Genomic DNA, 25198 nt, shown 5'->3' on the forward strand with positions numbered 1-25198 from the left:
ATGTATTTTAAGCTAACGTTAATATTAACATAATACATGTTAATTGTCTATTTCTCACTGGTTAATGAGCTTATTGTATAGTGTATCATTAATTGTACATTTTATTTTTGGTGTTCAGGTGTAGGCAATGATTTGTATACAAATTTATTTTAACCCCATACAGATTGGTATGGTTGTACCATAGATTTAGATTATTAAATGTTAAGTCTTATTTTACTCTTATCTTTACTCTATATTTATCTTTTTTTGCAGCTACAGCAATTGATGTTGAAAAACTGATGCTACCAATCACTCCTCACTTGATTGTTCCAGGTAATGTTGATGTCTTCCTCATTTTGATTAGATTTTGAAATGTCAATTTGTTCACAGATTTGTTGTGAGGAGTTTCATGTACAACCTCTTTTTCTTCTTCCAGTAGCGACGCAGTGGCACAGTAGGTAGTGCTGTCGCATCACAGCAAGAACGTCGCTGGTTCGAGCCTCAGCGTGGTCAGTTGGCGTTTCTGTGTGGAGTTTGCATGTTCTCCCTGCGTTCGCGTGGGTTTCCTCCAGGTGCTCCGGTTTCCCCCACAGTCCAAAGACATGCGTTGCAGGTGAATTGGGTAAGCTAAACTGTCCGTAGTTTATGAGTGTGAATGAGTGTGTGTGGATGTTTCCCAGAGATGGGTTGGGGCTGGAAGGTTATCTGCTGCATAAAACAAATGCTTTATAAGTTCTCGGTTCATTCCGCTGTGGTGACCCCAGATTAATAAAGGGACTAAGCCGAAAAGAAAATGAATGAATTAATAAAACAACCATGGCTAGGCTATTTGGCTATCAAATGCTGAGTAAATATTAGAGACAGATTTTTTACTATAACTAGTCTTTGTGTTTATTAGCAATTTTACTGGCCGTGTTTGTTTTTTACAGCCTGGAAACTGTAAGCTTGGTTCAATATTGGTTTTTTATGTCATAAGTTGAAGGGAACGTTCACCCAAAAATGAAAATAATAGCATCTTTGGCATCCTCCACTTGTTTCAAAATAGTTTTTTGTTCCATTAAACATCAAACTCGTATATTTTTTTAAAGAAATTTGGTTCAAATACGGATGTCAATAGTTACAGGTTTCTAACATGCTGTTTCCGAGGCGAGGTTGGATGTAGTTCAGAAATAGATTCATTAGGATCAATGCTTAAAGTAAACGTTTACTTCTCTCTGTAGACCAAACATGCTTAGTATCCCTCACATTTTAATAAATTATTTATTTTGGTTACTTTTACATCTATATATGGATAAGCAAGTATTTAATAAATAAAATTATTGTAAGTGACTTGACTTAACCAAATGACTGTTACCCTAGCTGCTGGAAAAAAAGATGTAAAATAACAGATTTTTTTTTTTTTTTTTTTTTACAGTGTGGGTGAACATACTGCCTTGATGTCCAACAAAGGCTGCACAAGAGCTCATTTGATGGCACATATTCTGTCCTGTCTACATCTCTGACGAAGTGCCTCGACATCAGTGAGTAATAAATCTTCATATTATCATGCATTCAGGATTTCTGTAAGCCTTCTTTAATGTTAGTTTGTAATCAGCAGTGACTGTTTTAAAAAATTAGGTATTTAAATTATTCTTAACGTTTTACTGATGCTGTGCACAGTAACGTCATGATGATTTAATTTGAGGAAATGTCACTGGAGCGGTGTTCGTAAAAAAAAAAATTGAACAAAATGACTCTATCAAAGATTTATTTGTCGCACTGACATGCCATCACTGCATATTGAAATTAAGTAATACGAATTGACCGCAAAATATTACCACAAACATTTCATGAAGTAGATTGCTTGACTACTCTTCAGTTCTCTGCTCAACTTTAACACATTTGATCGTGTTGCTGCGCCTCTCGGCAGATTTTGCCAAAAATGAATGCTTAGTGATTACTTTGTTTTATACGAACCAAATGTCAGTAACTCATCATTAGCATTATTGTAAAAAATCACCCACGGCCATCATGTTCTCTAACGCAATCTTGTTTGTAAGTTAGAAGTGGATTTTCACATGTTAAAAGCTTAAAAGTACTTGATTAACATTAGTCACATTAACTTAGATTATTTTATTTATTTATTTATTTATTTATTTATTTTAAAAATGTAGCCTCTTAAGGTCAGAATGAACTGTGTTCACCCCTTTTAAATCGGTGGAAGCACTAGTAGTGTGATCATGGAATCAGATATTCAAGCTAAACAGAGTCAGACATTATGTAAAGACTAGTTTATAGTTTATAGTTAAGACTAATTAATGACTAGTTTTGACTTGATGGATCTTTTCCCCATTAACGTTTGTGTTGACTCTGAGAACTTGCATTAAACTGATAGAGAAGCAGGGTTCAAACTAATCAGTGTTTAATAACAGCGGGCACAGAAGACACACAGCAGCTTCACTTAGTATCGACGCACATACATACTGAATGACTGTGACAGAGTGAGAGCGAGGTAGAGGGGGAGGAGCTACACAGAACAATACAGATCACATATACGCAGTCATAAGGATCAATGCACTACATCCCCTTTTCTAAGCATACATATAACACTTTGAGTTTCAAATGCATTTACATCAGAATTCTTTTCAAACTGACATAAATTCACTATGCAATCGAACAAGTATACCTACTTAAAACATTGGCAATAACTGTAATGAACATTTGTGCATTGTGATTAATAAACTGTGAAACACATATTGCACGTTAAACTGACATTGTTGATTAATGTAACAATTAAAAATAATGAATGTACAGTTTATGTGTACTTTGGTGTATAGCGCTTCAGTCTTTGTATTTTGAGTTTGGGCGTACGGTGCGTTCTGACCGTGTCACATAAGGACAGGTTCTCGTTTGTGTGTGTGTTTGAGAAGTTAGTTGACCTGTGGTGGTTTGAGTGTGTGCGACAGGTATCTTTGGGAGTGTAACTTCGCTCTTGGTTGGATCTCCAGGTAGTTGGTATCCATCATCATCATGCTGATGTGGTTCTGGCTCTTTCACAGATAGGAGATGTCTGCGGTTTCTCCTATATTCCTTTCCTCCAGACAGAACTATGTAAGATCTTGGTTCACAGTAGATTTCCTTCACAACTCCTTTGCGATCATATCCATGAGGGGTTTGCATTCTCACTGTTTGTCCTTTTGAGAGTGTGTTTAGTCGTTTAGATGTTTTGTCATAACTGCGTTTCTGACTCATCCTTCTTTTTTCCAGTTGTGCATGAATGTCGTTGGACGAAAGGGGAGAGGGTTTCAACACAGAACTGTGAAGTGGTAGGGTAGAACGGGTTTGTCTGGACATTAGTCTCTGAGCTGGGGAGCCTAGTTTTGAATCTCTAGGAATATTTCTCAGATTCAACTGGTTGAGATAGACGTCTGTACCATCTCTTTTTGATTTTTCCATGAGCTGTTTGGCGCTACGAACAGCGCGTTCTGCTAGGCCATTTGATTGTGGATAGTTGGACTACTGGTTGTATGAGTAAAGTCCCAGGCCAAAGCAAAATCATTGAACTCACTGCTCACAAACTGTCTACCATTATCTGTTATGAGGGTTTGAGGTGACCCATGGACAGAGAAATGTCTCTTCAGCTTTTGTATGACGCATGTTGAGGTCATGTCTCGTAACTGATCGATCTCGTACCAGCCTGAATACGAGTCAACGAGAACCAGGTATGGATGATTGTTCCATTCAAATATATCGGCTGCTACGGTTGACCATGGCAGGCTTGGAACAGTATGCAGTTTCATAGGTTCTTTTTGCTGGTGGGGTCTGGTACTATTGCAGTTGGCACAGAATGTGGTGTAAGCATCAATGTCTTTTGTCATAGTTGGCCAGAAAAAAATGCCACGTGCACGTTGTTTGGTGGCTTCTGCTCCAGGGTGACCCCTATGCACGATTTAAGTGTATTGTAAGCGTAGTGTTTCAGGTATTATCACTTTGTGTCCTTTCCACACGAGTGAGTCATCCGTGATCAATTCATGTCTGTATGGGTAAAACGGCCACAGTACTGGAGGAAGACTGTGTAGTTTGTTTGGCCATCCATGTTTAATCGTGTTTGCAAGCAACTGTAGGGTGGCATCACCTGTTGTGTGGAGTTTAAGTTCATCCAGGCGTGATGATGAGATGTTGCAAATGTTCATTTCCTCAAATGTGTGTTTGTCCTCTGGATGCTCATGTGCAGATGTTTGTGGGGCTCTAGATAGAGTGTCCGCTATGTACATCTGCTTTCCTTTTTTGTACACAAGGGAGATGTTGTACCGTTGGAGCTGTAACAGCATTCTTTGGAGTCTGGCAGGAGTGCTGTGGATTGGACGTTTGGTGATTGTCACCAGAGGTTGGTGGTCAGTTTCAATGGTTACTGGTTTGCCATAGATGTAATCATTAAACTTGGTGCAGGCAAACACCACAGCGAGGAGTTCCTTTTCAATTTGCGCATAGCGCTGTTCAGTATCTGTGAGAACCCGTGAAGCATAAGCTATGGGCTTGTTGTCTTGTAGACACGCTGCACCTAGAACAAATTGCGATGAGTCGCATGTTAAGGTAACAGGGTTGTCAACGTTGTAATATGACAAAACAGGAGGGCATGTGAGGCAGTTCTTTAGGGTGTCAAAGCAATCTTGGTGCTGCTGCAACCAACACCATGTTGTGTCTTTGTGTGTCAGCTGGCGGAGGGGTGCAGATATGTCACTGAGGTTTGGGATAAATTTGCCCATGTAATTAACCATGCCGAGAAATCGCATGAGAGCAGTGGCATTAGCGGGTACTGGCATTTCAGTGATGGCTTTGATTTTGGATGGATCTGCATGTAAACCGTCACTGCTGAAAATATGGCCTACGTAGCTCACCTCCTTCAGCCTGAATTTGCACTTTTGTGGATTGAGTCTGAGATTGACTTGTCTAGCTCGTGCAAGCACTTTCTCCAGGTTGTCATCGTGTTCCTGTATTGTGCGTCACAGCGCAAGGTTATCCAGCGAAAATTTGCTCCATTGAGCGCTGGAAAACCTCACTAGCTGAGTTAATGCCAAATGGCATTCTGAGGAATCTATATCGGCCAAATGGGGTGCTGAATGTTGTTAGCAGTGATGATTTGTGATCTAAAGATATCTGCCAAAAAGGACTCTTTGCATCAAGGACTGAGAAAACAACAGAATTTGACATCTGTGTCACTTCCTCCACTGTTCTTATTGGGTGGTGTGGTCGTTGTATTGCCATATTCAGATCTCTAGGATCTATACAGATTCGGATGCTGTTGGAGTCTTTTTTGTGAGCCGCCACCATGGAGGACACCCAGTCAGTTGGTTCTGTAACTGGTGTGATGACATTAAGATCCATCATTCGTTGAAGTTCTTTTTTGACCTTATCCTGCATCGCGACTGGAATGTGTCTTGCAGGACGAACAGCTGGGGGTACATTAGGGTCGAGCTTTATGGAGTATGTGACAGGTAGTTTACCTACTTTATCCTTGAAAAGATCATCATACTTGGTCAGTATTGTGTCTGTGAATTCATCTTGACTGTATGTGTTTAGCTGATGAACTTCTTTGTTGAGTGTTAGAAGTTTCATGCGTATGCAGTCAGACAGACCCAGTAGTGGCTGTGCAGAATTTTTGATGACATAAAACAGTAAGTCATAGGATTGGTTGGCTAAACTGCATGGTAGTACAACTGTACCAAGTGTGTGTAGCTCGTTGCCACCATATGCTATCAGTTTTGCTGTGCTTGACATGCTGAGCTTTTCTTGTTTACGTAAGTGCTGAAAGGTGTGCAAGTCCATTACATTACATTTAGCTCCCGTATCTACTTTTAGTTCCACTGATTTACCATGAACGTGCACAGTGCTGTACAGTTCACTTTTATGTGCTGCATTAGCTGTGGAATAAACATTCTCATCAGTCACTCCATCAACAAAGAATGATTCACTTTCTTCGCTACTTGACTGGTGTGGTTCAACATTGTGGACTGTTTTTGTGAAACGTCACTTTGTTGTGTTTGATTGTGTGGACCTGCAGCATTTTTTGAAATGGTTCCACTTTTTGCAACTATTGCACTGTTGGCCAAAGGCTGGACACTTATCTCTTTTAGCTGGGTGATCACCACATCAGTTGTTACAGTTTCTTATGGCTGTTGGGCCTTTGCTGCTTTCTGTGTGCTTTGGTTTATAACGTTTGTTTTTTTCTGTGGAATGCCTGGTGCACCGCATGGACAGTGGCAGATGTCCTTTGGAGTGTTGCTAAGTCTTTAGTGTGTTGGTCAGTCTGTTCATATATCTGACATGCTGATATGGCTTTATTTAAAGTCAGTTCTGGATCACGCAGCAGTGATTTTCTCAGGATATCACTTTGTATGCCACAGAGCAGCCTGTCACGAATAAGCTCATCCTGTAATGCTCCAAATTTGCAGCTTTTCGCTTTAATTTTCAAATCGCTAATATAGGATTCAAAAGTCTCACCAGGTCTTTGTGATCGCGTGTTGAACTTGTGTCGTTCCATTGTGATGTTTACATGGGGAGCGCAAAGCTCGCGAAACTTTATCTTTAAACACTCAGGGTCTTCCCTGGACTCAGCCGGTATTGTAATAATACTGTCATTTTCACCGGGTACTCTCACCTCTTTTGCATAAACAAAGGACCGTTCGCGTTCAATGGCTTCGGGACCCTGCGAGGTTGAGCAAAATGAAAGCTTGTGTACGAGGTGATTTGTCCCCGTGAGCTGCTGCAATGAAGATATCAAACTCTTGTTCGAACATACGCCAGTTTTCAGCAATATTTTCATTGAAAACAAGAGGGTCTGGTCTTCGGAATTCCCCTGCCATTGTTGCTTTGTGCTTAGGTTTCGTTTACGTAGCTTAGCCGCTAGTTAGTTACTCACGAGTCGAGAGAAATGCGTGGAAACTTTTCCAGAGTAGACAAAACTCACTTTCGCGTGCAGTTGTACTTCTGACACCATGTTGACTCGGAGAACTTGCATTAAACTGATAGAGAAGCAGGGTTCAAACTAATCAGTGTTTAATAACAGCAGGCACAGAAGACACACAGCAGCTTCACTTAGTATCGACGCACATACATACTGAATGACTGTGTGACAGAGTGAGAGCGAGGTAGAGGGGGAGGAGCTACACAGAACAATACAGATCCCATATACGCAGTCATAAGGATCAATGCACTTCAGTTAGTGTAATTGTAAATTGACAACAAACTATTTTGCCAACAAAAATGATAAAAAACAGTGTTTTATGTATATAAAACAGCAGTGCGGTGTTTGGTTTCTGAATGAATGACATAATTTGAGGCATGATTAGTTTTTACTTCAGTGATTGATTTTGCTTGTCATTTTTGCAGGATCATCAGAAGTGCTCCTGCCCTTTTTCACTGTCCCTTTTCCGCAACATCATTTGGCCTTCATCATTTCCTGTCTTGTAGCAGTATTTTCACCTGTTTTTAAAATTTTAATGCTTTTTGATACATTAATTGTTGACTGGTTTTAATGATCAATTGTTCATTAGTGTTCAGTTGCTTTGTTATATTGAATAATTGCTACTGTTTCAGTAGGGTTTACACAATAAACTTTTATTTTGAAGTTAAAAATTCAGTTTCTTTATTTTTCTTGTATTTCTTGAACAGTTAAAATAATATTTGTGCAATTTTTGAAATTTTTTTTGCTCATTATAAAGTAGCACTATTAAATACAATAAAATAAAATTGAATAACTGTAAAATACTATACAGTAATAATAAAAGTAACGTTAAAATACCGTAGTTCTGCATGTTAAAAATGTACAGCAAAATACTGTTTTCACTTTTGCAGTATGTGTATCACTACTGTAATTGGTGTTACCGTAAAAAAAGAAAACAGTAAAATGATGTATTACATTTTACATTAAATCTAATACTAATGTAATTAGTATTACAGTAATGTTACTGTTTTATGAAATACAGCAGCTACCGGATAATTGTTGCCAGTAACTTACTGTTAATTTAACAAGAAATCGTTTACAGTGTGTGTGTGTGTGTGTGTGTGTGTGTATGTGTGTGTGTATATATATATATATATATATATATATATATATATATATATATATATATATATATATATATATATATATATTTATATTTAGAGAATACATTTGGACAGAGTAAATCATTAAACATCATTTACTGGTTTTAAAAGTAACTTTGTCTTTCCATACTTTAGCAATCTTTTGTTCACAACAAAACTACTAATACAAAATAAATAAATGTTTATATTTATATCATGTAAAAAATGATAGGATAAGTTTTAACCTTGATAATGTTTTTTGAAAAAACAATTATAAATCAATAATTGCAGTTCTAAATATGCTGTAATAATTCACATGAAGAAATAACAAATTAGACTAAGAAAGTGTAAGTAATCTTATTAGTATATTACCCAATAACCTGAAATCAAATCTGAGTTTAACCCATTCTCAACTACTCATGAATTCCTTATGCATGTCCGTCTAGTGCGTTTACACTGGATAACAATAGAGAAGTGTTCTGTCAACATCAACAAGTTAAGACGAGTTAATGATGATGTACCCCTCTAAGTAAAGTCATGACATGGTAATACATTAACAGCTGAGTTCATGCTGGTTGCATTTAGCTTAAACTTAAATGCTAATTAATACATAATTTGCAACATGAAACACGTATTTAAGGTAGTCGTTGTTCACACATGAACTCTTGTGACTCATGTTGTAATTAAAATTAGTTCATAAATAACTTATCATTAGTTCATAATAAAGTAGTTTAGTTTAAATTTTAATACGTCATTATTCATGTGCTGTCATTGTAAAGTGTTCAACCCAGGCTCATTTTGAAAACGTATCTCTATATACATTTCTGAAGAGTGCCAAATACGTCCCAGGAGCTACAATTTTTTTTTAGGTTTTTGTTTTCATGTATCCACAAGAGGCCGCTGTTTATGCTATTTAAGATCTCAAATTTCTCTCGTGAGTGCCATTAGTGCCTGCTGTTCTTGCGTAAACCCACCTGAGGCCACTGTCGACTGACTGTTTGACTGACTGACCGATCGACTGACCCACCCTCCTCCTTCCCTAAACCCAACCAATTGTATTGATTGACCCATCCACCCACTTCACTAAACCCAACCAACAATTTCCAAAAGCCGTTAATAAAAAAAATAGAAAAGCCGTCATCTTGATTTTTACCACGTTTTCAGATTTTACCACTGTAGTAAAGTTCGTTGTTGTGTGGGAAGAAGAAGACAGGGTCGGCGATATAATTTAAGTAACAGTTTTTATTTAGCATATAATTGCAAAACACCAGTAGCTGTGTGTAGGTGTGCTCTCTCCCTCTTCTCCCAGCTGTTCCTTCTTTTCTCCTTAAGAAGGGTGTCTCTCCGGCTCAATCACTAGAGTAAACAGGTGTTATTTATTATTTCTGATTGGCCTGCTGATTAGCCGCCAGGCTCTGAGGATGCTCTCCCGCCTCATTGGGTGTTCAATCATGCTTACCTCTCCACAACCACATTCTCACCCTGTTATTTACTTGTGTATTTTATTTTTGCCGCTTGTTTTTGTCTTTCCCGCTTTCTGGAATCGTTCTTCACCAGACTCGAACCCCATCATCGTGGTCAACTCCTCTCTGCATCTTAAGTCTGCCGATGTACATGGCGAGCTACTGGACAAACTGTTAACAGCAGAAAAGCCGTCCATATGGAGGTAAGCGGTCAGCCCCCTAGCGTTCATTTTAAAAATAAAATGCAGCCATACGTACTTCTGGCTACATAATTCGCAATCCCCAGAAACATATATAGGGCTACGGTTTCAGAATGAGCCTGTGTTGAATGTGTTACCAAAATAATCGTACATATTGTGCCTTTAACTGAGTTGTGTGACAGCTTTATAAGTTGTTTGCTTTCTTCCTACTGTGAAGTAGGTAACGCTGCTCCATGTGTCTCCAGTCATCTTCTGCAGCAAAGTCTGAAAGAAAAACCCAAACTATCATCACAGATACTACAGGGTGACATTTATTATCTGATGTCCACAGGAAGAAAACAAAGAGCCTCACCTCAACATCATCATAGTCTGAATCTTCCACCTGTTTGATACCTGAGAGGTCAGAATATGTTCACAGATCACAGTTGTGTAGACGAATGTTAGTTTGCATTTGACTGCTGTCAGCTTTTCAGCTCTAAAAGTTCTCTGATATAAACTTGTGTATCAGCCTACAGCTTTGTGCTGATCTTTGGTTTTCAAAGAGTCTCTTATAGAGATTCATTATAAGTCTAAAGAAACCAAGTGGTCGAACTGTAAAAATGCTACAAATGATTTCAGCACTGTCGCTTCACAGCAAGAAGGTCGCTGGTTCGCATCACGACTGGGCAAGTTGGAATTTCTGTGTGTAGTTTGCATGTTCTCTCCGTGTTGGTGTGGGCTTGCTCTGGGTGCTCCGGTTTCCTCCACAGTCCAAACAAATGCACTATAAGTGAATTGGATGAACTAAATTGGCCGTACTGTATGAGTGTGTCTGTGTGTGTATATATTGTAGCGAGGCAGAGGGAAAACACAAACACAGTAGCGTAGGTTACAAACAAACCCCCGGAGGGTGCTTTATTTACAAGGTGAAATAGTGCTAATACGGTGCTCTTCTTGGTGTTGGTGCTCGAGTGCTCTGGGGAGAAGGTGAATGATGGTGAGAGTTCGGGTGTTGGATCGTTCACAAGCTGGAGTCCGCTGTGGGAGAGACAGAGAGACACAAGCGTTAGCGCAGGGAATCATGTGTAAATGAAGCTCGTCTTCCTCCTGTGTGGGGCTGGCTTTTATGCCTCTCCGGCTGATGAGGTCCAGCTGGGGTGAATATGGGACCAGGCCGACGTGTCATCAGTATGCTGCCTACAATATATATATATATATATATATATATATATATATATATATATATATATATATATATATATATATATATATATATATATATATATATATATGTGTATGTATGTGTGTGTGTGTGTGTGTGTGTGTGTGTGTGTGTGGGTGTTTCCCAGTACTGGGTTGCGGCTGGAAAGGCATCCGCTGTGTAAAACATATGCTGGATAAGTTGGTGGTTCATTCCGCTGTGGCGACCCCTGATAAATAAAAGACTAAGCTGAAGGAAAATGAATGAATTGAGCGTTTGGGACAGTGGTGAGACAGTATTCATGATTTAAAGCTTCAATTTTGGACCAGTCACATTGTTAAGCTGTGTTTTCTGATCATAAAGAAACTCTTTCAGGAATAGATGTGTGATCAGATGTTTCAGTATTTGTGAGATGCACATACCTTTTCTATTCTTGCAGACACAGTAAAGGATGAAACCAGCAAACGCTATCATCATTATTATCACTCCAGTAATCAACACAATGAAAGATAGACGAGGGGCGGGTTTTAGTGATATTTCTTTCTCTAGAATGTAGAAATCTGTAATAATTAGTTAAATAAGGTTTTATATACAGTATTTTGTACACAAAATAGATAGTTTTTTTGTGTTGTAGGAGCAGATCTTTACCTCTACAGAGTGGTTTAATCTCCATTTCCTCTTTTTTCCAGCTGACAGGATTGCTGTAGTTACAGAAGATCGATTCCTCACTGCAGAACAGGATGAGGGTGTTGATCTGCTGTGATGTCACTTCCTCTGGTGAGCATTGGTTGTTCTGATAGCTAGAGTTATTAATGATGAGGTCTTGAGCTCTGCATGTGAAGTTAACAGTACAGGAGTCACTGCTGATTGAGTTTACAGTCAGAACAGGAGCCTCCACTGCATCTAAAACACACATTTACACTGACAAGATCACAATCAGCTGAGTGATACGATATACTGTCAAAGCTGAAGACCAAACCATTTATACACATACAAGAGTATTAACTAGTCAATTATAACTGCAGTAGGAGATAAAATCCTGAACTAAAGACAAAGTGGTGTAAGCTGATTTAAATATGCACACCTGAAAGTGAAAAACTGAACATAAACTACATTTATGAATTATGAATAGTCTTTTATGGAGCAAAATGTTAAATCACACACAGAAATGACACTCACCTATAACAGACACTCTGTATACAACATGTCTTTGTTGTGTGGGAACTCTATTCTGTTCTGATATGACGAGTAAGTTTTAATCTTCTTATATTCATTAGAATATTTAACTATATTTTCATATTTATCATTTATCCAGAATAAATCATCAAACTCTGGTAGTTGTTGTGTCTGTAAATCCAGTTAAACAGAATCTCCAGTCTGCACAAACACAGTGATTTCAGCACTGAACCCTGAGGAGAGAGAAAGACGCCGTTCAGTAGATTCACTTTGCACTTTCATCTTATTCCATCAACTTTCACATTTAATTAAACAATGAAGTTAAATAAATTTCAATTATTGCTTTTTCTCCCAAAGTGTCATTTCCTATCATTTGTCATTGTCCTCATACAAACAGGATCACTTTAACATTCACATTTATTACATTTTTTAAGGAAACACTCACAGGACAAATTTTATAACAAATTGCGCAAAAACAGAACTTTAGAAAAGAAAAACCTGGAAATAATCATGATCTATAGAGAATAAAGTAATCAATTAATCAATCCACAGATATACAGATATTCTGTTTTGATGACAGATGGTTGTCAACTTATATTGAGCAAAACAATTTAATATGAAATGTAAAAAACTTTAAGGGCTGTACATCACCTCCAATATCTTTATTCTTTAATTCCCACAATGCCAAGTTTAAGAGCCGAAAGACATTTGCGTTTTTCTGTAACATTAAACGTCTTTTATTAGCATCTAAATGCTGGATCAACTAATGCTGAATAAAGATATTAGCTTAGCTTTAACCTCATCAGACATTTAACACTGAAATGATCAAACACAAGACCATTACATTCTTCTACATTTGTTAATCAACTCTCTTACCTGTTTCAGAGATGAGGACGAGAATGAAGGACACAAGAAGACGATCGACTGCCATTGTAACAAACGTCAAGATGATTGATGGTGAGTTTTTAAACAGGAAGTCACTTAATATGTGTGGAATGAGTTTGTCAACTGCTGGATTAATGTTAGCTAGGTGTAACACATTTAGCATGATAATATAACGCATTTAGCTTTAAGACTTGACACTAAGGTTTGAGGCTTAAATCCCCATTTCATGTGCAATATTTGGACGGTCGTATCAGAATTTGGTGCAAATCAAATGAAAGCATGGATCATCCTGCCTTGTATCAGGTGTTCAGGCTGCTGATGGTGTAGTGCTGTGAGGAGTTTTTCACTTTGGGCTCTTCAGTAACAAAGTGGCATCATTTAAATGTCACAGACTTCCATATGTAATGTAACTGAGCATGTCCATTTCTTAATGAGCACAGTGAGCCAGTCTCACGAAGGTGATTTCCAGCAGGATAATCAGCATAACACAAACAGGGCAACAGTAACAATACTAATAAATGGCTATTTTAATTACACTGGACAACCAAATGCATTTGAAGTGTTTTAGCAGACTTGCTAATTCTCAACACTTGTCCACGAGAAGCTTGACATAAAATGAAGATAAAATAGATCCATATACACTATTATAAACATTAAAACACATTATAAACACACTAACATTATAATTCTTTACATCAAATTGCTATTGCTAATTAGGTTTTTTGCTCTTACCTTTTAACACATACAGCTTAGTGTTGTGCAGGTATTTTGCACATTTTTTTATGTAAAACTTTGTGTCGGCAAACCCCTTTGCGTACAACATATTTTCTTTTTTGCACATTAAATTTGTAGGCTAAAATGATGCATTTTTTGAATCAGCACTGTTTATTTTTTGCACAAAAATATTTTAGGCCAGAAAGTTTTTTTCAACATTTTTATTTCATCTCTTTCTCTTTCTCATTCATACTCTCCCCAGTCGTCTCCTTTTGCTTCTCATCCTCATCATCCTTCTGGTTTTCATGCTGTCTCTTTTCTTGATTCTTTTTTTCTTCTCCTCCTTTGGCTTTTCTTCCTCCCCCTCTGTTTCTTCCTCCTTCATCTCCTCTTCATTCATATCCTCCTCCTCATTTTCTTTCATTCTCTCCTCTTTTATCTTCATCTCTCCCTCAACCATCACCTCCTCTTTCTTCTCCTCCTCTTTTATCCTGCTATTTCTCTTTCTCTTCCTTTTCTTCATGTTTTCCTTCTCTTCTGCTTCATTTTCTTTCATCCTCTCTTTTAGCTTCATCTCTTTCTCATTCTTATCCTCCTCATCCTCTTCATTTTCTTTCAAACTCTCCTCTTGTATCATCATCTCTTTTTTCACCACCTCCTCCCCTTCCTTCTCCTCCTCCTTCATCTTGTTATTCCTCTTTCTCCTCCTCCTCTTCTTAATCTTTTCCTCCTTGTCCTTCTCATCATTCATCCTCATCTCCTCCACCTCCTCCTCCTTGTTCACATGCTCTGTGTTGTGTGTCTTCATGTCATCTTTCTCATCCACCTGCAGAACAAAACCAAACTCAAGTCAGTTCACACGTAAGCAGATATCATTCCACTCACTGATCTTGAAACAGACTCTTGATATATTAGTAAAAGCATCAGGAGAACATGCATTAAACAGTTGGTCATCTTTATATACTCACCTTTAGGTCGTCATTCACACAACTCTCTTCATGATTATAAGTGATGACAAGAGCAACCTCCAGACTCTGGTCAGACTCAGATGGGCAGAGAATGTCATCTGTCAATAGAGAAATGATTGCAGTTACACAGTTTACACAGTCATTCATTCTCAAGGCGATGTTAAACTTGGGTGAAGTGTAATTAAAAATACTAATTATTCATCACATCATAGGTAAAAAAAATAGCATTAAATATAATTATTTACCATCAGAGTCTGCAGAGGCAGAGAGCTGCTCCTCAGTCTGGCCAAAGCAGGACATCCTGAAGAATTTTCTGGCAGCTTTGAGGAAATTGGCCACTTTACTCTTTTTCCTCTTTGTTGTTCCCTCGTCCTCCTCCACTTCATCTATTAAGAGAAATGATTGTAGTTTACACACTTTTTAGATCTCGACATGTAAATCAAGGAAACTCATACTCATTTCACAATATAAATATGACTTACAATCATTGCCAATGTCAGGCGTTTGCTTGAACTGCGGCGTCTCTTGCTGCCTTCGGAAGATCTTGTTTTTCCTGGCAGGTTTCAGGAAAGAGGGCAGTTTTAAGCGCCGGTTTTTCTTTGGCTTCTCCATCACAGTTGTACTCGTGATCTCCATATTCAGTTCGTCGTTCGCCATATAGACACAGTTTGTTCGCTTGGACAGAATCAGTGATCGTTCTTGCTACTGTAAACCAACAATGTTAAATGTGTCTGCTGCAGGTACTCTGGTGTGATGTAGAGATTCTATACGCATCATCAGATTTTAAATGTTCTAAAAGTGATCTCTGCCTCAGTGTTTACTTTTAAAAGTGAAATGACTCAGGATAAATGCATGTACCAAAGACTATATAGAATACACTTAAAGAGACTTTGATATTATGTAAAATCAAATATGATCAGCTCAAGAAATCTAAATAATCACAAAAGCTGTTTTAAATGCAATTTATATGTTCAATTAATTAAATGGAGATTTAAATGAAGACAAATTGTTGAGCCTTCCTTTGAAATTTTAGTTTCTTTGCAAATTGTTACCAAAGCTTATAGACAGAACCTGCAGAAATAATAAATAAATAAATAAATAAATAAATGTGCAAATAAACACATGAATAATTAAATAAAAACACATATTCCTGCATCAATAAAAAAATAAAAAATAAATATGCAAGTAAAAAAATAAATAATTAAAAATTGCCTGCATCAATAAATAAATATGCAAATAATTTAATATATATAAACACACACAAATTTCTGCATAAATAACTATATAAGTTAATAATAGTGTGGGCAGATAAATAATTAAATCACTTGCACAAACATTTCAAACGTTTATTAATTTGCTTTTGCTTTATGCTTTACATATTCAAATAGCAAAATCTGCTTGTTTATGTTGAATTAATTATAAATTTATTCATCTGGGACGTCACAGCAGAGTGAACCGCCAACTATTCCAGCATATGTTTTCACAGTGGATAACGGCTATACAATTGAAGACAAAATATTAAGCCCTCCTGTGAAATTTAAATTCTTTTGTAAATATTTACAGAGTTTAATGTTTAACAGAGCAAGGACATTTTTCCACAGTATTCCTATCTTATATTTTTTGTGGGGAAAATTTTTTATTTAGTTTGGGTCGAATAAAAAAAAAGTATTTTCATGATCAGTTTAAAATCACTGGGAACAATATTATTGCCCCTTTATTCTTTCCCCGATTGTCTACAATATAACTTTTGTCCAATTATGACTTTAATAGACCATTTTGAGGGATGTAAACAAAAACAATGGTCTTAACATAATTCCCGTTGTACATTTATTATTTTTATTGCTTCTAAGAATCCGAAAAGAGCCACATATTGATAAATAATGTTATGAGAGATGTTTTAACAGTAAGTTATGATTGAATTGCTCCTTGTTACCGGAAATAGTTGTTATAAAATAGTTTGATAACAAGCAGTAAACGTTCACGGGCCAATGACAAGACCACATTGAAATGGTCTATATAACTTATTAACTCAGCTAAGCCTTAAAACTGCACTTTAGTAAAATAGTATACACTGTCATCATTGCAAAGACAAAAGAGTCTTTCCCAAGTGTTGTTTAGATAATGTGTTTTAAACATTTTAAAACATGATATTTTTAATAACTATACAGTACTTAAAATTAACTTTATAATTAATATCAAATCTTATTGCAAGTGAAAGATGTTTAAGTTTGAGTAAATAATAACAAGGAAGGGCGGCGCAGTGTGAAGGCTGTCGCCTCACAGCAAGAAGGTCGGCATTTCTGTGTGGAGTTTGCATATTCTCCCCGTGTTGGCGTGGGTTTCCCCCACAAGTCCAAAGACATGCGCTATAGGTGAATTGGGTAAGCTAAAATTGTCCGTAGTGTATGCGTGTGTATGAATGTTTCAGTTATGTGTTGCAGCTGGAAGGGCATACACTGTGTAAAACATCTGCTGGACAAGTTGGCGGTTTATTCCTCTGTGGTGACTCCTGATTAATAAGGGCACTAAGCCGAAAAGAAAATAAATGAATGAATGAAAAAAAAAATTTAAATGGCTGGAAATAATATTTTTAGCCCCTTTTTAGATTGTCTAAAAAACAACTGTTGTCCAATCATGACTTGCTTAATTAATACAACTTAACCTTATTAACTTAACTAAACCTTTAAACTGCACTTTAGTAAAATATTAATCACTTCATAATGAAGACAAGAATTGAGTTATTAAAACTATTCTGTTTTAAAATTATAAATATAGGCTATATTATCTCCATCAAACAACACAGGACTATTTGAAAAGAAAACAAATATTAGGAAGGCTTATAATGTTGTCCTTATTGTAGATAAAGTATTCAATAAGAGTTTTCTTTGTGATACTCAAAACCACAAAACTGACATTTGTTCACTTTAAATTAATGTACTGTATTCGTAGTTTAATGTGATCCGCCCTCAGGAGTGTGAATAATATTGCCTGTTAATTGACTAATTCATCTTAATAGCAAGAGTGTATAGATCATTTGTAAAATCATATCTTTAGTTGGCGGCATGGTGGCTCAGTGGTTAGCACTTTTGCCTCACAGCAAGAAGGTTGCTGGTTTGAGTTCCGGCTGGGCCAGTTGGCATTTCTGTGTGAAGTTTGCATGTTCGCCCTATGTTGGCGTGAGTTTTCTCCGGGTGCTCTGGTTTCCCCCACAGTCCAAAGACATGTGCTATAGGTGAATTGGGAGAGCTCAACCAAGAAATATTTGTTTTGAAAAATGTAACATTTTAAAGTCTTTCACACAGGCCAGTGCATGCATATTAAACAGAAACTCGATGGGCTTTTTACTTTCATGGACTTCATGGCAACCATTACTAACTATTAATTTTTTTATTGGGTCAAGTGATAAAATTGAGATGTGAACCGTTACTCAAATTTTTTTTTTTTATTATTGGACGAATTGTATATTAACGGTTGTTTAAAATAAATATGTTCTGTTTGAATAGAAATGAGATTTTGTCCTGTGATGCAAAGCTGAATTTTTTACGTGATCATTCATAAATGCTCTTCAAGTCCTCATTGATAAACTGACAAAACAAACTGATCTTTTATGAGTATTTTGATCAACTAATTGTGCCCTTGGTAAGTTAGCAATTTGAATTATTCCTCCCAAAATTGAACAAAACCTTTTTTAAAAACACCATAAAAATTTATTTTTGTCTTCTAAAAACAAATAAAAGCTTTGTTTGAGCAATGCTCTGGAGTTTAAGTCCTGTTCGTTAACATTCTCCATAAATGTATATTTCTTGACAGCTCTTATCCCCATTAATCTACATTATATGAGTTTAACTTATTTGGCTAATAGTTGTATTTATTAAATGAATAACTGCATGTATTCTGTCTCATTTTTCATTACAGTAATTCAGCAAATGTTGTCTGTGACTTGCCGAATTATGCTTTCTATTATTGTCTGGCATCTGTGTGAAAGACATTACATCTATGTGGCTATAAATGACAAAAAAAAGAGTGCAGCATTATATATATGCTTTAAGATATATATATTTTATTTTTTTTTTTTTAGAGAATACATTTGGACAGAGTAAATCATTAAACATCATTTACTGCCTTTAAAAGTAACTTTGTCTTTCCATACTTTGGCAATCTTTTGTTCACAACAAAACTACTAATACAAAATAAAAAAATGTATATATTTATGTCATGTAAAAAATAATAGGATAAGTTTTAACCTTGATTATGTTTTTTGAAAAAACAATTATAAATCAATAATTGCAGTACTAAATATGCTGTAATAATTCACATGAAGAAATAACAAATTAGACAAAGAAAGTGTAAGTAATCTTATTAGTATATTACCCAATAACCTGAAATCAAATCTGAGTTTAACCGGACTTCCGGTTATGAGGCGTGCAGAGTAGTCGCATGCTCCGCTTGCTCCCACAGCTTTACTTATAATTATCTTAATAGACATCGTTTTTTTTTTCAGTTATTGGGCTAACGACAGTTTTCGCGTTACCATGTCAAAGGCTAAAGGAAAGCAATCAGAAAAAGACAAGGAACTTTCGTCAGTATCTAGCATAACTATGGCCGACATTAGCGCGCTCCTGGAGGAACACAGAGAGGGCCTGTCAAGCGATTTTAAGTCCTCGTTTGAGTCCCTCGCTTCAGCGTTGGACAGCATTAATTCCACTATTGCCGACCACGGACAACGCATTGGCTCTCTGGAAACAAATGCCACGCTCGTTGACCAGCGGCTGCAGCAGCTGGAAAAAACTTGTTCTGATTTGCAGAAGGATAACGAGCAGCTCAAACTTAAAGTATCTGACCTGGAGGGCCGCAGCAGACGCCAAAACGTACGGATCATTGGCTTACCTGAATCAATCGAGGGTCCCCGCCCAACCGAGTTTTTTTCCAAACTACTTGCGGATGTTTTTGGCACGGATGTCCTTGCTTCACCCCCCGAACTTGATAGAGCACATCGAAGCCTTGCTCCGAAACCAGCTCCAGGAGGAAAACCACGGCCAGTAATCTTACGCTTTCACCGGTTCCAAGTTAAAGACCTGGTTATCTGCGAAGCCCGTAAACGGGGAACCTTGTACTACAAAAGCCACCCGATACGCCTTTTTGATGATTACAGCCCTGACGTTTTGAAACAGTGTGCTGAATACAGAGGTCCGATGGCCGAGCTATACAAGCGGGGGTACAAACCAGCGCTCCTGTACCCAGCGAGACTGCGCATCACTCTGCCTAACGGGGTAAAGTCATGGATCCAGTCCGCCTCGTCGGCTGTGAAATTCGTACAGGACTTAAGTACGAACTTGTAAGCAATTAAACGGACACCCTTCTCGTTTACATACATATACCTACATATGCCTAGTAGGCTGTCTCTAAAAAGGTGATGTTGACATTATTGTAAATAATTTTGACCCCATTTTTTGTTTGTTTTTGAACTGTGAATTCTGGGATAATTTATAAAAGTACATAATACTTGTTTTTTTTTTTGCAATATAATAATGATTATCTATAGAAATAAGTTTGGGGCTTTCTTTTTCTTTGTTTTTTTTTTCAAGCCCTCATCTCTGCTTATATGACTATAGCTTTTGAGATGTCTGAAAGTTCTATTTGTATTTCATTATGCTGTGGAAGCTGCGAGTTAAATATAAGGAAGTTGTGAAGTTTGCAGATCATTGTATCAGAGAATGTTTGTTGCTGTTTATGTTCGTTACAGCAACTGATTTAAATGTTGATTTGTTTAATGTTGTTATTTCTCTTCCTTTTTCTTTTCTTTTTCTCTTTTTTTTTCTTTTGTTTTTGTTTGTTTTAATTTGTTATTCATCATCTCATTTTTGTGTGCTACCGGGGGCACAATTGAAGTGTAAAGCAAATATGTACAGATTCATGATCTCTAAAATGATTTTATGTCAAGTAATGTAAGAACAGTACCAAGTGGTACACTGAGACTCATTAGCTGGAATGTGAAAGGGTTAAATTCGCCAGCAAAACGCAGCAAAGTGTTTGACCACCTGAAATCTTTAAACACTAAAATCGCCTTTTTGCAAGAAACGCACTTAATACCAGCGGACCATCTTAAACTTCGTAAAGGATGGGTGGGCCAGCTTTTTCATTCTTCATTTTCAAATAAGGCAAGAGGCACCGCTATTCTTGTGCACAAGTCAGTACCACTCTCGGTAACTAAAATAATCTCAGACCCCAATGGTCGCTTTATTGTTGTAGTAGGGAAGCTCAATGGCAACAATTTAATTCTTGCTAATGTATATGGCCCAAACTGGGACAACATGGATTTTTTTAGTAAATTCCTGTATTCTCTTCCAGATATAAATTATTGCCAGCTTATCCTTGGTGGTGATTTTAATTGCTGCCTAGATCCTTTATTGGATCGTTCATCTACCAGGCCCCTTTCTTTGTCTAAGTCATCCCAAGTCATAAAGCTATTTATGGAGCAGCATTCAGTCTCTGATGTATGGCGCTTTTTCAACCCTTGCGATAAACAGTTTTCTTTTTTTTCCCCCGTGCATGGATCTTTTTCACGAATTGACTATTTTCTCATCGACAAGAAACTACTCCCCTTTGTAAAAACCTGTACATATAATCCTATAGTTATTTCAGATCATGCTCCTGTCACAATGGACATATCTTTTCCGGGTAGTCCTTCAACAAGTTCACCATGGCGTTTTAACTCACTATTACTCACTGATCCTGACTTTATTCAAACCATTAATAATCGCTTAGATATTTTTCTTTCTACTTATATTACTCCAGATGTGTCCGCATCAACAATTTGGGAGGCTTGTAAGGCTTACCTGCGTGGAGAGATAATATCTTATTCTGCCCACCGTAAGAAGCTCACTGCAGAAAAAAGCACTACCATTGAGAACTGGCAGATTTGCAATCTAGATGTGTGGATACACCTGACCCTGAACTCAATAAAGATTTACTTATGAAGAAGGCAGAATTTGATATCTTGATGGCTAATAAAGCAACTGAAGCATTACTTAAATCACGTCATAAGTATTATGAGTTTGGAGACAAACCTGGCAAAATTTTAGCCCATCAGATTTGACAATATGCTTCAGCGCAACACATAACACAAATTAACACTGACAATGGTATTTCAATCGACCCTCAAAATATTAATAAACAATTTAAGAATTTCTACTATTCATTATACAAGTCTGAGTGCTCATCTGATGAAGCTCAATTAGATAACTTCTTTCAGTCCCTTAACATTCCCTCAATCGACTCTGAAACCTCTTCCAGGTTGGATGTGCCCTTTTCAGTAGAAGAAGTTAAAAAGGCATTGTCAGCTATGCAGAATGGGAAATGCCCTGGGCCCGATGGATTTCCTACTGAGTTTTTCAAGGCCTTTGCTGATAAGCTTTCTCCACTACTCTTAAATATGTTTAATGACTCCTTAGAATCTGGCACACTGCCTCTCACTCTTAGACAGGCCACAATTTCTCTTATTTTAAAGAAAGGAAAGGATCCCCTTTCCTGCAGTAATTATCGCCCCATTTCCCTGTTATGTGTGGATGTTAAAATCCTAGCTAAGATGCTGTCAAAGCATTTAGAAGATATTTTGCCCTCAATTGTCTCCGCCGATCAAACAGGGTTTGTAAAGGGGTAGACATTCTTTCCACAATATTAGACGTTTATTTGATATTTTATACTCTCCCTCTACTTCAAAATACCCAGAATTGGTTATTTCAATGGATGTGGAAAAGGCTTTTGATCGGGTGGAGTGGCCTTATTTATTTTACTCATTAAAAAAATTTGTATTTGGAAGTAAGTTTATGTCATGGATTAAACTTCTTTATGCCCTCCCCCTGGCCCGTGTCCGTACTAATAATGATTATTCTGATTATTTCCCTTTGGAGCGTGGCACTCGTCAGGGTTGTCCACTCTCACCCCTACTGTTTGCCATTGCTATTGAGCCACTGGCGATAGCTCTCAGGTCCAGCCACATAAAGGAAATTATTAGAGGAGACTTAGTGCACAAACTGTCCCTTTATGCAGATGATCTTTTACTTTTCGTTTCTGACCCGGACCGATCTATACCTTGTGTGTTGAACCTGCTGAAGGAATTTGGGCTAGTTTCAGGATATAAACTAAATTTTCATAAAAGTGAACTTTTGCCTATAAATTCTGCAGCTGAAGCATACCAACTTTCTAAACTCCCATTCAAAATATCACTTGATAATTTTACATATTTGGGCATATGTACAACCAAGAATTACTCAAATCTGTTTAAAAGTAATTTCTCTTTTTTGATGGATAGAGTGTCTGAAGATTTTCATCGTTGGTCTCTGCTGCCCCTATCACTTGCTGGTAAGATAAATTGTATTAAAATGAACATACTGCCCAAGTTTCTTTATCTTTTTCAATGCATACCAATTTTTATTCCAAAACATTTCTTTAATTCTCTTGATAGTGCCATCTCTCATTTTATCTGGAATGGAAAAACTCCTAGAATTCGAAAAGGCATATTACAAAAAAATAAGGAGTTGGGTGGATTAGCATTACCAAATTTCCTGTTTTATTACTGGTCTGCAAATATCCGCAACATGCTATTCTGGCAACTTTCTAATGCTGAACCTCCTGCTTGGTTAAGGATTGAGGAGGCTTCATGTGGCACTCCCTCACTCACTTCTCTTTTATGCCTACCCATGCCATTTTCACCATCACAGTATTCTAAAAATATTATAGTTAAAAATTGTCTTAAGATCTGGGTTCAGCTCAGACGTCACTTCAATTTACAGATCACACCTCTTCTATGTCCTGTTCACTCTAACCCTCTTTTTCCTCCCTCGCTTAATGATAAGGCTTTTGTAACATGGGTGAGATGTGGAATTGTTTCTATCAAAGACCTCTACATTGATAATATTTTTGCGTCATTTGAACAACTAACTCAAAAGTATAGTCTACCAAAGTCACAACTTTTCAGATATTTTCAGATTCGGGATTTTGTGCGTAAATACTTTCCCGGTTTCCCTACTATACCACCATCTACCCTGATCGATACCATCTCTAATATAAATCCCGGTCAAAATGGAGCCATCTCTAAAATATACAACTCCTTGCTCACGTCTCATACTTCTACATCTGATAATTTGCGTTTCATTTGGGCTAGGGATCTTAACATAGACATAAAAGAAGATATTTGGTCAACAATTTTACAAAAGGTCCATACATCATCTGTATGTGCTCGCCATGGGATTTTACAGTGCAAAGTAGTTTACAGAGTTCACTGGTCTAAGTGTAAACTGGCTCGCATGTTCCCTGCTATTGATCCAACCTGTGACAAATGTCATGCTGAACCTGCAAATCTAGTTCACATGTTTTGGACCTGTCCAGCTTTGTTTTCTTTTTGGGAGTCTGTTTTCGATTCATTTTCAGCAATTACATCTATTAATATTGCTCCTTCTCCGTTAATTGGCCTGTTTGGAGTTCTTCCCCCTGACTGTGAGTTACCATTTTATTTTTCTGAATTAATAGCTTTTCTGTCATTATTAGCTAGGCGGTGCATCTTGTTGCAGTGGAAGTCTCCTCAACCCCCATCCCATACTCGGTGGATTAAAGATGCCTTATTTTTTGTTAAATTAGAAAAAATTAAACATAGTCTTCGAGGTTCAGTGGTCAAATTTTCTAATATTTGGTTGCCTTTTTTGGAACATGTTAAATCTCTGAGACTTGAGGCAATTACTGTGGAGTGAATGGTTGCCATTCTTGCATTGTTGTTTTGATCTGTGCTTCCAGTTGAGTATTAGTGCTGCTGATATAGCACGAACATACAACTTTTTCTTGACATAAAACCACAAGTTAAGAATGTTCCACCCCCCAGCCTATTTAGTTTAATACATTTTCCCTTTTTTTTCTCGCTTTTTTTTTAAAATTTATTTTCTATTTTTTTCAGTTTGTTTATTTTATTTTATTTTATTATTACTGTTTATTTTACTTAATACACCATGCTGTCAACCTCAACGTCTCGTACAGACCTGTTTATATGCTCAATTTGAAAATTGATTTATGCACATCATATAGTGTTTATGCATGTCATATACTGTGTGTCGCACAATATGAGGGTTATAGTGTGGTTTTATTTATTTATTTTTATCAATGTTGTACTGTTATATATATATATATTTTTTTTGTTTGTGCTGTTATTGTCTCTTTTTACTTTGTTTGTTAACTGTCAAAAAAAATCTAATAAACAAATCTTAAAAAAAAAAAAAATCTGAGTTTAACCTATTCTCAACTACTCATGAATTCCTTATGCATGTCTGTCTAGTGCGTTTACACTGAATAACAATAAAGAAGTGTTCTGTCAACTTCAACAAGTTAAAATGAGTTAACGATGATGTGCCCCTCCAAGTAAAGTCATGACATGGTAATACATTAACAGCTGAGTTTATGCTGGTTGCATTTAGCTTAAACTTAAATGCTAATTAATACATAATTTGCAACATGAAACACGTATTTAAGGTAGTCGTTGTTCACACATGAACTCTTGTGACTCATGTTGTAATTAAAATTAGT

At 36.9% G+C, this 25198-nt stretch overlaps 1 protein-coding gene and 1 long non-coding RNA gene across 2 annotated transcripts in view; both read right to left on the minus strand.

Moving 5' to 3' along the window:
* LOC141386116 (uncharacterized) overlaps positions 1 to 25198 on the minus strand; it is a 207664-nt gene that overhangs the window by 172792 nt on the left and 9674 nt on the right. The window lies entirely within an intron of this gene.
* Positions 13812 to 17156, minus strand: LOC137495268 (uncharacterized). Its single transcript, XM_068220910.2, has 4 exons — positions 15112 to 17156; positions 14875 to 15015; positions 14630 to 14727; positions 13812 to 14487 (listed from the first exon to the last, which is right to left on the minus strand). Exons 1-4 carry the CDS (start codon positions 15284 to 15286, stop codon positions 13909 to 13911), a joined length of 993 nt encoding a protein of 330 aa, XP_068077011.2. The 5' UTR covers positions 15287 to 17156; the 3' UTR covers positions 13812 to 13908.

This window comes from Danio rerio, chromosome 1 (genome assembly GCF_049306965.1).
Source record: "Danio rerio strain Tuebingen ecotype United States chromosome 1, GRCz12tu, whole genome shotgun sequence".
Lineage (NCBI taxonomy): Eukaryota > Metazoa > Chordata > Actinopteri > Cypriniformes > Danionidae > Danio > Danio rerio.

Excerpts from the sequence above, each read along its gene's own strand:
- LOC137495268 (XM_068220910.2), bottom strand. The coding sequence starts at position 15,286 with ATGGCGAACGACGAACTGAATATGGAGATCACGAGTACAACTGTGATG. Across the intron at positions 15,016-15,111 it reads GCCTGACATTGGCAATGATT|ATGAAGTGGAGGAGGACGAG; the intron begins GTAAGTCATATT and ends TTCTCTTAATAG. Across the intron at positions 14,728-14,874 it reads TGCCTCTGCAGACTCTGATG|ATGACATTCTCTGCCCATCT; the intron begins GTAAATAATTAT and ends CTCTATTGACAG.